Source organism: Macrotis lagotis, chromosome 4 (assembly GCF_037893015.1).
Source record: "Macrotis lagotis isolate mMagLag1 chromosome 4, bilby.v1.9.chrom.fasta, whole genome shotgun sequence".
In the NCBI taxonomy this organism is placed as follows: domain Eukaryota; kingdom Metazoa; phylum Chordata; class Mammalia; order Peramelemorphia; family Peramelidae; genus Macrotis; species Macrotis lagotis.
In genome coordinates, this window is record NC_133661.1 from 185,066,899 (window position 1) to 185,084,916 (window position 18,018).

The 18,018-nt window shown below is 35.4% G+C and overlaps 1 protein-coding gene and 1 pseudogene across 1 annotated transcript; both read left to right on the forward strand.

Annotated features, from left to right (window-relative positions):
• The first annotated feature begins 2,018 nt into the window (after positions 1 to 2,018).
• LOC141522792 (olfactory receptor 10G2-like) lies at positions 2,019 to 2,966 on the forward strand (annotated as a pseudogene).
• Positions 2,967 to 16,841: 13,875 nt separating this feature from the next.
• Positions 16,842 to 17,783, forward strand: OR10G3 (olfactory receptor family 10 subfamily G member 3). Its single transcript, XM_074231963.1, has one exon. The coding sequence runs from the start codon at positions 16,842 to 16,844 to the stop codon at positions 17,781 to 17,783; it is 942 nt and encodes a 313-aa protein (XP_074088064.1).
• Positions 17,784 to 18,018: the final 235 nt, after the last annotated feature.

Below are 18,018 nucleotides of genomic sequence, written 5' to 3' on the forward strand. Positions count from 1 at the left end.
ATAAAAAGAAGCACTTACTGTGATTGTGTGGGAAAAGTAGAAACAATAGGTGGATTACTAATATGTCATTTTTAATTTAACAAAGAAAGTACATTAAAAAATCAAATAGACAAAAAAATGCTACATGTCACTAAGATCCTTTCTTTAGTGATGAGCATTATTTTAACAACAAAAATTTGAATCTATAAGGCAATTGACCCTCACAAGAGTGTTGCATTGTCCCTCTCCTACAGATGAAGAAACTGAGTCTACAAGATTTTAAGTAACTTGTACAAGATCATAGAGCTGGTAACTAGCAGAACTTTGATGAAATCAGATGTATTCTAAAATTCATGACTCTTTCTATAATTCTATAACTTCACTGATAGGTTGGAAGCACTACACTTAGCAAATGTCCTTCCATAAGCAAACCCCTACCCATATCATTTGTATGGAAGGCATAGGACCTCATTTTTATTAGAACAAATATAAAAATATGTCCCAGCCACACTAATCTCTCTATCTCCCTTTCTCTACCTTCTTATGAACCTTATGAACTTATGATACTGAAAACAGATGAAAGTGAACAGTGATTCGCCTTGGACCACTCTCCCTGACCTTGGACCATACTCTGAAATATTATAACATGCATCAGTCCTAATTAAAGGTCCTACAGTAATCCAGTGTATCTGACCCAAACCTGACATTCCTACTATTAACTCAGAGCTACTTCTGGTGAGCTCAGGAACTATTTCAGAATTGCAAGCATGAACATAGTCTCCTCAGAAACAAGACCATACAAGCATGAACCACCCAATCCAGGTCTGAGCTACATTTGACCTGGCCTCTTATGCCTAGTGGAAATTATTTTCCAAAGTTCTGCTCAACCTTGTCAAGCAATCCTTATATTTAACATTCCTTGCTAGAACTGAAACTGGGAATCTTCATGTTCAAATATTTAGAAAGGATTCTCTGAGAAAAGTGTATCATTTGTACAAAAAATATACAAAAGATAAGCTCTTTAGGAAAAATCATTATAAGCAAAATCATAGGCAGTCATATCTTCAGGTCCAAGTCAATATTTTTTTAGTTCAAGCTATCTATATTAAATGAAGAAATTGGACAATGGAAGCACCTCTTCAATTTTGTTATAAACTTGAATTTTCAAGTTTAACAAAGGATAAACTTAGCCCTTTGTGGTATTTATTCAAACAAGTCCTTTGTCTAGCTCTGAACTCATATTCACAAGATGAAAAAGAAAGATGGTAATCATAAGATAATAATTGGGATCAGGATAGAAATATTCTCCCCCTATTTGTTACATATCAACTAAACTACCTCTACTTGTTCCCTTTTACCTCTGACTTACCATTTCTTACTCTTCCATTAAGACATATTCTTATTCCATGATCTCCACCCTTTCCTCTGTTGTATATCTTCCAATATTAAAGATATTTAGTACATTAATAACTCCTACAACTAACCATCCTGTGAAGAATATATCTTGTAAAAATGTTGTTCTATTATGACTTATATGAAGATTCAGTGTGCTCTAATTGGAGAAGGAACCATTAAACTAGGAATTAGAACTAGAAACTAGAAATCAGTAAACTAGAAATCAGAAAACCTGAGTTTTCACCCTTGCTCAATCATATCATATTTATGTGTCCTAGGGTAAGTCACATAAACCTCATCCATTGAATGAGAAAATCAAACTAGGTGAATGACCTTTATAATCTTTCCAACTCTAAGTCTATGATGACAATAAGGAAGTAAAAATATATAAATTCCCTGAATCTGTTTCTGCAACTACAAAAAATAAATAAATTTTAAAAAAGACTGAACTAGTACTTTTCAGTTCAAATATTCTATGATTTTATCATACTGATATAGAAGAGAGCATGGTCTCCCTATCTCATGTCTCCTAAAACAGCTTCTCCTTCATCATCTTTCCCCCTCCTCCCAAGATAATCTTCCCATTTCATTGCTTTGTACGATTTTTGAATCATTATACCATTCCTTCTCAGGAAATGTAAAACATGGAAAAAGTCAAAAATAACTCAATGGAAACCAAAATGATTTATTTCATTCTCTTGGGATTATCATACCCACCAAATCTGAGAATATTCTTCTTCCTGGTCTTCTTAGTCATTTATATCTTCACACAATTGGGGAACATGCTTATCCTGCTCACAATTTGGATTGACCCACAGCTTCATGTCTGCCCCATGTATATACTTTTGGGTGTCCTCTCCTTCCTAGACATGTGGCTTTCTACAGTCATTGTTCCACGGATCATCATTAGCTTCATTACTGCCAGCAAGGTTATTTGGTTTGGAGAATGTGTGGTCCAGCTCTATTTTTTTCACTTCTTGGGAAGCACTCAGTGCTTCCTCTATACCTTGATGGCATATGACAGATACCTGGCAATATGCTGACCTCTACATTACCCTGCACTAATGAATGGACATCTGTGCACAATGCTTGTGACTGGAGCACCATTGGCTGGCTCTATCCATGGTGCTATACAAGCCACCCTGATTTTTTGATTGTCTTACTGTGGCCCCAATCAGGTAGATTATTTTTTCTGTGATATCCCTGCAGTACTGAGGTTGGCTTGCTCCAACACCACTATCAATGAGCTGGTGACATTTGTAGACATTGGTGTTGTGGCTGCCAGCTGCTTCCTACTGATCCTACTTTCCTATGCAAACATCGTCTATGCCATCCTACAGATCCATACAGCAGATGGGAGACTCAAAGCCTTCTCTACCTGTGGTTCACACCTGACTGTGGTTAATGTATGTTATGTTCCTTGCATATTCATCTACCTCTGACCTGGCTCCAAAAGCCCCCTGGATGGTGCAGTGGCTGTATTTTACTCAGTTGTAACCCCATTGTTGAACCCCATAATTTACACAATGAGGAACAAAGAAGTCAAGTCAGCACTGAGAAAGTTAGCAGGGAGTGGAGGGGCTGCTAAATAGAACAGATAACTATCCATATTCATGCAACTCTCTAACTTTTCTATTTATGAGTAATTTTTGAACTGTGGGCTGTTTTCTCATAGAATCTCAATCTTTAGAGTTCCCATTTACACTGTAATTATCTTATATATACCTAACTATTGGCATGTTATCTCTTCTATTAAATCTCTACTATAAACTCCTGAAGGTCATAGACTATGTATTTCCCTTTCTTTATAACCCAAATACCTAGTATATAGGACACATTTAATAAATGCACCTTGATGAATGATAGAGTACAACCCTAATCTGAAGCATCAGTGACAAGTGGTCATCCAGCCTCAGTTTGAGCATTTTGAATAATAGATGTCATCCCCTCACCTAAAAGCCCATTAAGTTTTAGAAGAGCTGTAATTGTGATCACATTTTTCCTTTTATTGAGTTTAAATCTATTTCTCTGCTATTTGCACATATTTACCTGAGTTCTGAGTTCACACAAAACACTGCTAATCCTGGGTGGCTAGGTGGCACAGTGGGGATAGAGCACCATCCCTGGAGTCAGGAGTACCTGAGTTCAAAATCTACCTCAAACACTTAATAATTACCTAGCTGTGTGGCCTTGGGCAAGCCACTTAACCCCATTTGCCTTGCAAAAAAATTTTTAAAAAAACCCACTGTTAATCCCTCTTTCCCAAAATAGTCTTTTAAGTACCTGAAGACAGGTATCATGCCTACCTTACCCAAATAAGCCCTCTATTCTTGACTCAAAATGTAATGAATTATTTGCAGTATTTGCATTACTGATCCTTGCATGGCATAGGTTCTAGTCACTTCCTTATCCTATTTGCCCTTCTCTGGTTGCACTGCAGTTTTTTAATGTCCTTATTGAATACAAGGAAGTTCAGTACCAAACTGGTTCCAGACACTGTACTTATATTAAGATCATCTTAGAGAGCCAGACAGCACCCTAGCTAGTGTTAGAAGTGAATTCAACTATTCCTGAAGTATTTCATTCTCCTGAAGGAACTTCAACTCCTAATTCAGACATTTATTGTTTGACCCTAGACAATTGTCCACTTTGCCTATCTGTGGAATAAAAGAAAATAATAGCATCTTTCTCCCAGGGTTGTTGTGAGGATCAAATGAGAAAACATCTAAAAAGTGCTGTGCAAACATTAAAGCATTATACAAATGCTAGTTACTATTATCATAGTTTTTTTAAGTACTATTTCTTCTTTTTCCCTTCTATTTTTTTGGTTTTTTTTTTTAGGTTTTTGCAAGGCAAATGGGGTTAAGTGGCTTGCCCAAGGCCACACAGCTAGGTAATTATTAAGTGTCTGAGACCAGATTTGAACCCAGGTACTCCTGACTCCAAGGCCGGTGCTTTATCCACTACGCCACCTAGCCACCCCTTTTTTTCCTTTTAAATAGCATTTTTTCCAATAACATGTAAAGACAATTTCTAACATTCATTTTTTAATAAAATTTTAAGTTTCAAATTTTCTCCCTCCCTCACCTCCCTCTTTCCCCAATTTGATATGGGATATATATGTATACACACACACACACACACACACACACAGATTATACATATATATATATGTATAATCTGTGTGTGTGTGCAATCATGCAAAACATATTTCCATAGAAGTCATGTTATGAAAGATGAAATAGAACAAAAGAAAAAAACATGAAAAATCAAGAATGTGTAAGTCTGCATTCAGACTCCCTAAGTTCTTTTTCTGAATGTGGATAGCATTTTCCATCAGGAGTCTTTTGGAACTGTTAGGTTTTTTTTTTAAACTGAGACATCATATGGTTAACTCATATTGAATTTGAAGTCTACTTACGTCTTTTTTCATAAAATATTTTCAGTAGTTGGAGGAGTAAGGGGCATTTACAATCCCATTTCTTAGGGTTATTATGAGAAATATATTTTACATACTTTAGAATATTATTTTAATGGGGCTGTTTTTCACTACTACTACTACTTTTGTGAAATAATTAATGTAAATATATCTATTTTAAAGGCAAAAAATACAAGATTCAGATAAATTATTTATCCACGGGCATACCCCAGTAAATGTCAAATCTATACTATAGTCAGATATTCTGATTTTAAGTCCAGTATACTTAGTCTTAGGGCATTAGAGTCAAGGATGAGACTCCATTCCAGGATACTCAAAATATATTATTCAAGGATCAGTTAAAGGACCTGGGGTTATTTTTCAGAGAGAAGAGAAAATGTAAAGGGGGGATTAACTTTCTTCAAGTATTTAAAAGGCTAGAAGGTGGTCCTAAGGGAGTGGGCAGTAAATAATTAAACTTTCTCTTCTTTGGTCCAAAAGAAAGACTATGAAGCCATGAGTGAAAGAAATGGAAAGTCAGATTTAGGTTTGGATTGGGCAAGATGGTCTCTGAGGGCTTTGTCAAATCTGATATTTTCTGATCTTGTGAATAGGTTTAAGGTGCTCTATAAACTTTCCTGAAAGTGAGGAGAAAGAGGGAAGTAGAATTACCTTCTTTATAAGTGGAAGATGAGCATCAGATTTAATGATGAGTAAGAGAAAATATACTGAGAAGCTTTCCCAAATTCTGTAACTATTCCCTCCTGAGACTATAAATTCTTTTTCTTTCTTTTTTTTTTAGGTTTTTGCAAGGCAATGGGGTTAAGTGACTTGCCAAAGGCCACACAGCTAGGTAATTATTAAGTGTCTGAGGTCGGATTTGAACTCAGGTACTCAATTCCAGAGCCGGTGCTCTATCCACTGTGCAACCTAGCCACCCTAAGTACTATAAATTCAAGACAAACTGAACTATTTGCTACTGACTGCTCGAATCTTTCTCTATGTCACATATATTTCTCAATCCCCACCTGGACCTCCCTTATTTCTACCTAATTAAATTCTTTCACTCCCTCAAGGCAAGGCCTAACTCAAGTGTCACTTCCTCCATCAGGTCTTCCCTAAAACTCTCATTCCCATTAGAAATTATATTCCTTTTGAGACTTTATGAATCCTATATATCTTCATCATAATGTTTGATAGTATATTATAATGCTTCAAGTCATTCAATTTCTCTTTTCTAAAATGTTGGAATTTCTGGAAGAGCTCAGTAGTTCCTAGGGATATTGGGATAGAAACTTCCTTTATAATTGAGACTGATCTACCCGCAAAATCTTGTGTTCAATATATATAAATAAATATAAATATAAATATATATATATATATATACAAAAAGATCCAATTTTTAGTTAATATGTCATCAAGACTAAAAGCCTGATGGAATTCAAGATTTAAGTGATAAGGCCATTTAAGACTGGCAACTGCAAAGCCAATAAATGTGATTTTAAAAAAGCATACTGAAATATTCTTTTTTGCTCAAGACACCCTGGACTGAATATATCTTATATCTTCTACAGGAAACCTCTCCCAGTCTCTCCTAATTCAGCTATATTCTAGTGCTTTCCTTCTTTTAGTCATTTCCTATATATTTTGTATTTATAGAAGGCTTACACACATCTGTTTGTTTATATCCCCCATTAGATTGTAAACTCTTTGAGGACTGAGATTTTCTTTTGCCTCTTCTTTTTATCCCCAGAGCTTAGCATGTAGTAGAGTTTTACATGTAGTAGATACTTAATAAATGTTTACTGAGTAGTTTTTTTTTCCTTCTTCTTTGTCTTTGCTTGCACTCTCCTTCCATGTGTTGGAATGCCACTCATAAAAACCCAACTGAAATTCCACCACTTCCATGTAGCTTTCATTGATTTGCATGATTTTCTTCCACCTCTAACCTCATAATAGTTCATTTCACTACTCTTGTGCTTGTTTGATATATTAGGGAGAGAAGGAGCAGGTTATAACTGTTTTTGAATGGTACATCCCATGAAGACAAGAACATACATTTTGCTAATCTTTAAATCTTCCCCAAGGCAAGGCATATTACTCTGCACATAGTAAGTGCTTAATAGTTATTGAATTAATCAACAAACATTTATTAAAAGTCTACTATATGTAAGGCACTGTGCTAGATGCCAGGGAAGGAGATAATTATCAAAAAGAAAAAAAGACTCAGTCCTTTGAAAGACAGAATAATTGAATAAATATGACCCAAAATCATAAAAATAATTAGTGAGGGTACAGACTGGAAAAGAAAAACAAAATAATCAATAGGTTCAAGATAAGTTGTAATCATAAGATTCTAAATGACATCCTGTACTTTGTCAGTCCTTAGGCAAGATGGAAGTGATAAATTCTTTAATTGCTTCCAGTCAAATGGTGGTGCCTCAGTGCTGAAAAAATGTGGATCTTTGAAATGATGAAAATTCTTTCACTGAGATAAACAAATGACTCCATAGACCTTAAAAAATAAGAGACAGATTCCAAATTAATCTCTTGCTTCAACTCCCCCCATGTGGATGCTTTCTCTAGATTACCCAAGAGGAATTTGGGAGGAAGGAAGAGAAATGGAGTATGAATAGACTGTACTATCCCTCTTACCTCACCATGTCTCCAACATAGATCATGGAGTCAACTAGGAGAGCGCACACCTAGACCCTGGTTGCTTTTTCTGCTTTGTATTTCCTTTTCTGAGAAGATAATAAGAGATTATTATCCAGATGGATATTATCCATCTTGGAGGTGGCCTTGTGAGTTCCAGAGGTCTATAGCAATTGACTGGTTACTATAGTTTAATTTAATATCCAACTATTATTAATATTATTATTGCTGTTGCATATAATGATATAATAAAGAATTTGTAAAACTTAAATTTCTATTAAAATTTGAACTATTCTTGCTATCTGTGTCAATGAAGAGTTTCACCTATAGTAATGGAATGATGAATACTTGAAATCCTGAATCAAATTTATTGAGGACTTTAAGTATTGCCCCCATCTGCTGTTTCAACTCAATAAGGACTTGGCTACCCTGAACTACCAGAGAGGTTAGGGAAGGAAACCCTTTTGATGTGACAACCCTGCCACATAGCCACAAAAGAATGCTTAGGACTTGAAAGATTTGGGGGGAGAAATTAAAGTATTTCATCAAGCTTCTTGATACATAGGAAGGAATCATAGTGCAGGACAGATAGAACAGATACAACCTGACTCAATCTAAGATAAATGATATAGAACTTTTTGAAGAAAAAAGAAGTAGGTCTTGGGTTCCTGGTTTCTAAGTAAACTTTTTTCTAAGGCCAAAGTTTTGTCAGAACCAAAGCATAAAAGAGAGGCTTCAGAGTAGAGTCAACTTGGTCAAAAGTTGAACTTGAACTATAGAGAGAGAATACCTTTGTCTCATATCATGAAAATGAAACTGCAGCATATGATTAGGAAGCAGTAGAGCAGGGAAGGTTTTCCTCTAGAAATGGGGAAAAAGAAAGTTTAGTGATGCTCTCTACTTAGTAGCTGTGCAGAATTGTAGAGTCCTGAGTATGGAGCTACACAGCAAAAGGAAAATAGGTACCAACAGGACGTTTATTTGGATGGAGAACTAATGACTGACACCTCCTCCTGAAGGTTACTGAGAGATTCACGTAGGAAAAAATAGATGCTCCCTACGGAGGGTGAGAACTGAAGCAAATTCCACATGCTAATGAACTAGGAAAAGCATCATCTGTTGGGAACACTGCCTCTATATAAATCTTGTAGAAGGATTATTCAGTGACAGATGTTGATATTTTTCATAGGCTCTATTAAGAGCACTAACTATTTTTTCTCTGAATCTTTTTTTCTTTGAGCTCTGTGAACAAGAGAAGGAAGTTGGTGAAAACAAGGAAGGGTAAAATATAGTGAAATTTCCATATTTTTCTAGTTGAGGAGACTTAGAAACATGAGAAATATCTCCCCAAAAAAGGTACCCTGGTCCTTTATATAAGAGGTTCTGGAATAAGTTAATATGTGACTTACAAAGTATCAATATTGTCATATATATATATATACAATATCACAAAATGCCAAATGACTAGACATATCTTCTGTTTGCCAAGTACAGTTTGGGGTACCTTCCTTTCTTTACTTACTTCTCACTGTCCTTTTCTACCCCATTCAATGGTGCTGCACAGGAAAAAAAAAATTAGTGCTTCAGGAAAATTGTTATCACTGTAGAATATAAACCTTAAAGACAGGGACTCTTGTTTTTGTTTTTGTTTTACCAGAGCCTAACGCAGGCACATAGCAAGAACTTAATAAATTCTCATTGAGTAATTAGTATTCCCAAATACTCTTAGACCATCGCAAATTCAAGAAAAATACACTTTCAGTAAATCTATGCAAAAAGAATATACTTTGACCCTAAGTCCTGATTTGGGTCCCAGACAATATAGTTACTGTAATTATAGTCAGCTGTAGATGTAGTTCAAATTTCTTCTTATTTGCCAGATGACAGGAATAAAGCATGGCTGTGCTCATCAATGGTTAGTGCAACATCAAATCAAGTCAGCAAAAATTTATTAAGTATCTATGTTAAGTGCTGGGAACACAAAGAAAAATAAAAATAGCTCCTTCTCTCAGTAACTTAGTCTGATAGAGGACAAAACACTCTCAGAATGCAGTGGTAGAAGATTCCTATTTCTAGTCCAATTGGCTATATGAGTAAGTAAACCAGAAGCATGAGAAGGCACTAGACAACCACAATGTATTCACAAGATGGCCTACTCTACCTACCTCTTCATCACAGTGGCTTTGTGTGACTCCTAAAACCATTCTGATAATTAAAAGCAGACTAAAACTATTCTGACAATTAAAAGCAGACTTAGACCATAGCCTTGGGGATCTCTTTAAGATCCAGGTTAGGTGATGTAGTGAGGGGCAACTAGGTGGTGCAGTGAATAGAGCACTGGCCCTGGAGTCAGGAGGACCTGAGTTCAAATTTGGCCTAAAGTTACTTAACCCCATTACCTTGTAAACCCCCTAAAAAAAGATTCAGGTTAACTTCAGATTTTCCCAAGTCATAGAAGAAAAATCAATCTGCATGACTTTGCCTTATTAATTTGCATCATTTTAACCTTCTTAAGAAATGAGAAAATTCTGTTATGAAAAATACCTGCTAAGTAACAATAGGTAAACTAGATTTTCCTCTTTTCCCTTTTTCAAATTAATCATGTTTAAGAAAAGGAAGCACCAGAATGAAAGATAGACAAACCTTGCCAAACCCCTGATACCTAGTACCCTGAGTATAAGTCATAAATATTCCCCACAGCCTCCTTTCTAGAAAACTCTTCCAGTTTTCTAACCAATCAGGTGGGACAATCATCCAAATCCCCAAGTTATTGATTTAAAGCTTCTTAATTGGCCTTCTAGGTAACAGGGCAAATGGCAGAACAAGGGAAAAACCTTAAACAATACTTTCAACAAAAGCCATATCTATTCCCCAGTTTACTGTGGAGCAGAGATGTTGGAAAGTGGCACCCACAAATGAACTGGTAAATTATGGCCCCAACTTTGCCAGTTTGATCCCTTATTTCCTCCAACTTTACCAGTTGGATTCCTTACTTACTCCACTGTGATTCCCTCCAGACCTAATTAATTGGGCCCCATGAGATTAAAAAATAATTTTAAAATCCCTCCAGGAACACAATATATCAGGGATCCTTCTATGAAATCGTGGTGCTAACATCTTTAGAAACTTGAAGTACCTGCCATTATCCAGTCCCATTGATCAGAACTGAAGTTTGATTGGGGACATGGTAGTCTATGAATCAAAGGGACTGAGAAGAAAGGAAAAACTCCTTGAATTCAACCACAGGTATTGATGATGACAGAGTAAGTTTCAGTAAATAGGCAGTTACTGTCTACAAATATCCTCATAACTGTCTATATCTTCATAGTTCAATATCTCCCTCTATATTTTCCCTATTTCTATGTTTTACTCTTCCAGTCCCACAGCAAAATGTCTTTCAACCACTCTACTTAGTTCATTAATAAAGGTTACCAAAATCTTCTTAGACTAGAATAATAGCAGATAATATTTCCCCATATTCTTCATTGGTTCCATCTTTTCTGAAGATAGAATTTCCAGACCTCAGGCTCTGTCACTAACCACTGGCTGGAAACCCAGCAAGTGAGAGTTCTGTAGTCATTAGAATTCTGGACAAAGACTGATTTTTTTTTCTTCCAAACACCTAGCAAATTATCCTGTGCATATCAATTGACAAGCATCAATGAACAAGATTTATTAAGCACCTACTATATGCAAAGTACTGTCCTAGGCATTAAAGATTCAAATACCAAGAAAGAAAAATAATTCTTCACTCAAAGAACTTATAGTCTAACATGATAGGGATTTCATGAATGTGAACAATTGAATAAATGATCATTCAACATTTTGTCCTGAAAATGTCTGCATCCTGGTCCTTTTTTCCATTTTTAAAACAGGGTCCCTAGACTAAACATATAAATTGATTTGGGCTATTTCAATAATTAATGTGAGAATTATTGAAAGATTTTTCTAATCCTTTTCCTCATCATCAGGCATATACAAGTACTATTCCAATCTTATTCCACATTATGTAAGTATTATTATATCCACTTTACAGATCTAAAAGCTGAGGCACAGAAATATTAAGTGAATTATCCAAGCCTATTGTTTCCAGTGATAGTAGTTACACATTTCAATGGTTTACTGGAAAAGAGCTAAGTGGAATTGCTTATGATCAAATGACAAGTAAATATCAAATTAACATGTCTTCCATTTAAAATTCATTGCTTCTGAACTCTACATTACCTCTATCTCACTGTGCTACTTCTTGGAGTTTGACCAGTCTGAGTAAGTAACAAAAATTCTAATGATTTAATTTTAATTTAAAACAGTGGTTCTCAAACTTTTAGTCTCAAGATACATGCTTTACCTGCTTAAAAATTATTTAAAATTTCAAGAATTTTGTTTATGTGGTTATATCCATCAATATTTACCATATTAAAAATTGAAATGTATTAGTAGTATTATGAAAATAGCTGTGACCTCATAGATACCCTAAAAGGATCTTGAGGACCCCCAGAGGTCCCCAGATCACACTTTAAAAACCAACTATTTGGGGCAGCTAGGTGGCGCAATAGAGATAGTACCGAGCCTGGAATCAGGAGGACCTGAGTTCACCCTCAGAAACTTAATAATTACCTAGTTGTCTGTCCTTAGGCAAATCATTTAACCCCACTGCCTTGCAAAGAAAACAAACAAACAAACAAATAGCTATTTGAAGTATTGTGTCGTATTATATTTTCTACATGAATTCAACCTCAGAGACTGTGTGACCCTAGGCAAGTCATTTAACCCCATCAGCCTCAATTTCCTCCTCTATAAAAGAAGGATATCAATAGCACCTCCCACCCAGAGTTGTTATAAGGATAAAATAAAATGATACTGTAAGTCTCTTCGCAACCCTTAAATGCTACTTATTTCATATTAAATGTTAATTATCAGTGTTGTTGCTTTCCTTTGGTAAATTTCATTCACTAAATTTAAGCTGTATCAATCATAGGTAATACAAAATGAGGCCATCACCTAGGGTACTGTGTTTTGAGGACTCCAATCTATGAGCAATGGACAGTGACTAGATGAGGCAGAAGCATCAGAGAAGCAGGGCACTGAAATAGTCTAAATTAATCATGACCAGTTCTCAGCAATAAAATCCAAACCATGCTAGTAAGGACCTGAGGCTTATGAACATCAAATCAGCACATCAACCACTCCCTATCACCAAGGCAGAGCCCAAATTCTTTATACAATTACATGCATACACACACACACACACACACACACACACACACACACATACACACACACATTGCTCAGGCTTTCTATTGATCTTCTGTAATTTCACCACTCACATTTAAGTTCACTACTTTGCCTGAGTTCCCTCCAGGAATCCTTAACATTAATACAGCTTTGTTCTCTCCCCAAACCTGTTTATTAAGTGGCTTTATCACAAAAACCAGCTCTTTAGGTATATAGAAGTTTGTGTTGATCTTTATAATGAATTAGGGAGGGTAAAATTAAATAAGGAAATAAAATGAGAGAATCTTAAACAGAGTAGGATCCCACTTGACTGGTCCAAGTCCTAAGCAATATATAGAACTTTAGAGATCAAAGTCCAAATACTTTATTTTAAAAGTGAAGAAATTGAGGAGATCCAGAGAGATGAAGTGCTTTTACCCAAGATCACAGCACTAGGAAATATGATACAATTCATGTCCTTTGACTTCAAATTTAATGTGCTTTCAAACTCATTTCAAGTGCCACATCCTACCCACAGCTTTTCTTGATGCCCTTCTGCAAAAGATGCTTTTAAAATGCTTCTCAATTTGAGCTTCTACTAGCATATAAAATCAGTACCACAGTAAAAGGATAAAGGCTACAGGCTCTCCCAAACTGAGGAAGAATAAAGTTAAGATGTGACACCTTCTGTGACTGAAGTCAACACATGATGGATGATATAGGATTACTCTCTCTGAAAATCTTCCCAGAAATAACCTTTCCTGGTTTAGTGATGATTTCATAATAATGCTAAGGTGCCTTTCTAGCTGACATCAGGAGGCAATCAATTTCAATTGTAGTTAGGGAAACTCAGTTCTTAAGCTTAGAAATTTTAATATATTGGGGAAAAATGCAATCAGAAGGTACTGAAAAAGATGACCAGAGACCTTCATGGAGTTTAGAGAAAGATTTGAACATACAGGAGACTTTATCAGAGAAATGTCTATTAAATTTAGTCATATTCTAAAAGCTAAATGTGATTGAAGAATTATCATGCAATAAACAAGCAAAATCTTTTATTCTTTATGCCTTTCAGACAACTATACAATTGAAAATATAGTTTGCTATAGAAAATCCTTTGCAAAATCTTGCCATTTCCTTTTTTATCAATAATATACTTGATAAATACTGAGATTGTCAGCATGAAGATATAAAAGCATAAACAGTACATTGTTATAGTTGTCTTTTGGATTGCCTTTTTTGAGTATAATATATTTTTATTTTTTCCCTTCTGTTGTCATCCTCTTCCTGAGAGATTTTATAAAACTATCCTTGAATATTTTCAAAGTTGTATTACTTCTGGGTGATTGTTAAAATCATGTAAAAGATTTTGCATAGATTTCCTTTTTGTGTACTTGATCTGATACAGATTTACTTCCCAATTTTAAATTCTAGGATAACATTTCTACTATTGGGTGATATGGTTCAAATGAGGGGATTCCACAGTTACACATGATAAAAGATCATTATAAAAATGTGGTTAAATCTGTTCCATTTTTCATCTACTTTTCCTACTGGCATTTTCATCTTGTGAACACTAGGGTAGATAGGTAATTCAGTGGATAGTGTCAGACTTGAAGTCAAGAGTCAGGATGGCCTCAGGTCAAATCTATTTATTAATAGTGTGACTCTGGGCAAATCAATCTACTTCTGTTTGCCTCACTTTCCAACTCTGTAAAATGAAGATAATAAGAATATGTACTTCTCAGGGTTTTTCTGAAGATCAATTGATATAAAATTTGTAAAGTTCTTGGCACAGTGACTACCATATAGTAGGCTGCATAAAAAAATTAGCTATCATTATTATTAATAATGAGTTGATGTGGCTCAGCCTAAGTCACATGCCAAGCTTTCTATAAACCTATTTCTGCTCTTAATGCTATTTGCTGTTTTGTAATGCCATGTTGTTTGTAATCTTCCATCATTCTCCTCTATAGCATTTGTGCTATAAATCAATGTTGTCCCAGCTGTCACATCTCTTCACTTGGCAAGGACATCAAGTGTTTCCTGCAGTTACCTCCAGTGTCTTCTTTTCCTCGCTATTTTTTTTCTAATTTGATCTTGACTTTGACCTTTGATCTAATCACTTGATGGTTTCATTTCACCTTAAGAGATGATTCTGCTATATCTTCTACAACTATAATTTGTATCTACTAAGGTAGAACCAATATTATTTTTTTTATTTCTGAGATTGTACACCAAGTCTAGCATGACTAACTCTTCTCAAAGAAAATAGTCATGATATTTAAGTATGAGTCTTCTGATTAAACTAAAAACATTTGTCCTTTTTCATTTAAGCAATAATCTCCAATGTATTTTTTGCCTTCTCCCCTGTGTTCATCTGCATAATGAAGCTATTAGTATCAAAATTGATTTTTATTTAGAAAAATCATGTCTAGTTCTTCAAAGGTTTTCTCTACTGCTCCATCCTCATAGCTGCAGATGGTGCAGTGCTGGACTTTGAGTCAGAAAAGTCAAGTTCAAATACAGCCTCTGTCATTTATGAGCTAGCTATATGATCCAGAACAAGTCATTTAACCTCTGTCTTTCTGAGTTTCCTCATCTGTAAAATGATGATAATAATAGAACCTACCTTCCAGGAGGTAAATACGAGATAACATTTACAAAGTACCTTGCAAATCTTAAAGCAATATATAATGCTAGTTATCATCGTCATTATTATTGGAAGTTTTTTTGCTTATACTCAACATAAGCACAAGATTGTCCCATAAAGCAATTTTGTTACTCGTTTTATTATTTGTTTGTTACTTGCTGTTAAAACAAGTTTGTTATTTTAAGGACACAATTAAACCAAGTCCTTTGTTTATATCTCCAATCTCTGAACAATCCTTTAATTTACTCTCTACAAAACTTCTATCTGTCTTTTGGTTTCATTTATCAAGGGAATGCCAGTTTTGATGTTCAAAGTATATCAATGGACAATGTCATTGGACTTTATCCTTTTCTTTGTCATCATACAAAGCTTTCATTCAAATGTAAAGTATCAAAAATTAAGTTAATATTTACAGATAGTCTAAACATCTGCCTTCTTTTGTCTTTGATGTAACACCATCACTGTGGAAGCAAAAGGGAGGTCACAGAGTTTGGAGGGAATTTTTTTCAGCAGGTTGACATAGCCAAACAATTCATCACTTAAGACACAATGACCTGGTGGTGAGTACCTCCAAAATAATTCAGTTTGGAACTTGGACAGCAGACTCAGTCAGAATCTATATTCTGTTTACATAATCTTCAAGAACCCAGGTCCTCCTATATATCTAATATACAATATTAGGATAGGATTTTGAGGAGTAAAAATAGCACTAACTCTCATTTATATGTCAATCAATCAATAAACCTTTATTAAATAACTAATAATTGTTTAAGCACTGAGTAAGCACAGGATGCTTTATATAAAGTTTTATGTAATGCTTTCCTCATAACAACCTTGGGAGTAGCTTAATAAAACTACTGTTATCCCCAATTAACAGATAATAAAACTGACTCTCAGAATGTATGAAGAGAGTTGCTTGGAACTCACAGTTAACAAGGTTTGGAGCTAGGACTTGAATTCTGGTCTTTTGAATTCCATGATCACTGACCTTTCCAGTGAACCATATATTCTGGTCACCAGAAAGTTATATACCTCATTGAAAATAAATAAATTGGTATTTTAGTTTTATCAATTAATCATTTGTATCATAAGAAACTAAGAACTAAGGATCTCAAAAGTGTATTCCATTCCTTCAGTGACAGAATATTTATCTATCATCTGAGGGAATGACCTCACTACAGAAACTCACATGAATATCTCTTATGGAATGGAGGATACATGTAGTGTACATGAATTGAGCAAAACCCATACTAACAAAATCAAATCTTTTGAAGTACTAAATTGAAGTAATTGCCTACTCATAGACAAAATAATTCTTAAAATACTCTATAAAGAATATTGTTTTCTTCCTGCTTATTATCTGTCTATGAGAGGACAGAAATTTTCTCCTTAAAGTTCTCATCCTTATATTATAGACAGATATTGATTTGATATTGTAATCTATTGTCATCTTTCTGTAAATCCTCTTCATCTCCAGCTTTGCTATATGTCTTGGTCATTCTCCAGGTGAGACCCCCCCCCCAGAGGATGGAGAGAACTAACAGCACTCAATTGACAGAGTTCATCCTAACAGGGATTCCTTACCCACCCAGGCTAAGGACATTCCTCTTTTTATTCTTTCTTGTTATCTATATGCTGACACAAATGGGCAATCTACTCATCTTCCTCACGGTCTGTATCGACCCCCAACTCCATGTCCGTCCTATGTATATCTTCCTTGGTATGCTGTCCATCATTGACATGGGAATCTCTTCCATCATTGTTCCACGACTCATAATGAACTTCACTCCTGGGATTAAGCCTATCCCATTTGGTGGGTGTGCAGCTCAGCTCTATTTCTACCACTTTCTGGGTAGCACTCAATGCTTCCTTTACACTCTGATGGCCTATGATAGATACTTGGCCATTTGTCGACCCTTGCACTACTCTTTACTAATGACCTTGAAGATATGTTCCTTGATGGTAACTGGAGCATGGGTAGCTGGCTCTATCCATGGTGCTATTCAGGCCATACTCACATTTCGCTTACCATACTGTGGTCCCAACCAGGTAAATTATTTTTTTTGTGATATCCCTGCAGTACTAAGACTGGCTTGTGCCGACACAACCATTAATGAGATGGTGACTTTTGTGGACATTGGAGTGGTAGTTGCCAGTTGCTTCTCTCTAATCCTACTCTCCTATATACATATAATTCGAGCCATCTTAAATATCCGCACAGCTGATGGGAGACGTCGTGCATTTTCCACCTGTGGAGCTCATGTGACTGTGGTCACAATTTACTATGTACCCTGTGCCTTTATCTACCTGAGACCAGAAACCAATAGCCCCCTAGATGGAGCAGCTGCTCTGTTCCCCACAGCTATTACTCCTTTCCTTAATCCCCTGATTTATACTCTAAGAAACCAGGAAGTAAAGTTAGCCCTGAAACGAATGGTAGGAAACCAAAGGAGTATGAGTAAGAACTGAATGATTCTGTACTTGTTGAAACTCACTCATATTTCAAAGATTTGAATATTAGGTGTTAGCAAATTTACTGAAGATAAGAATACCAATACAGAATCAGAACCTTGTGAGACACTAGTTTGGGCTAAAAGTAACGAAATAAATATTTTCAACTTTAAGTAAAAGTGCTTCTCTCTCTCTGTTAAGTTTTCACATTGTTCGATAAGTGTCATTAAAATAGAATGTTTTGTCAATGTAC

Coding starts and splice junctions, on each gene's coding strand:
- OR10G3 (XM_074231963.1), top strand. CDS start 16,842: ATGGAGAGAACTAACAGCACTCAATTGACAGAGTTCATCCTAACAGGG.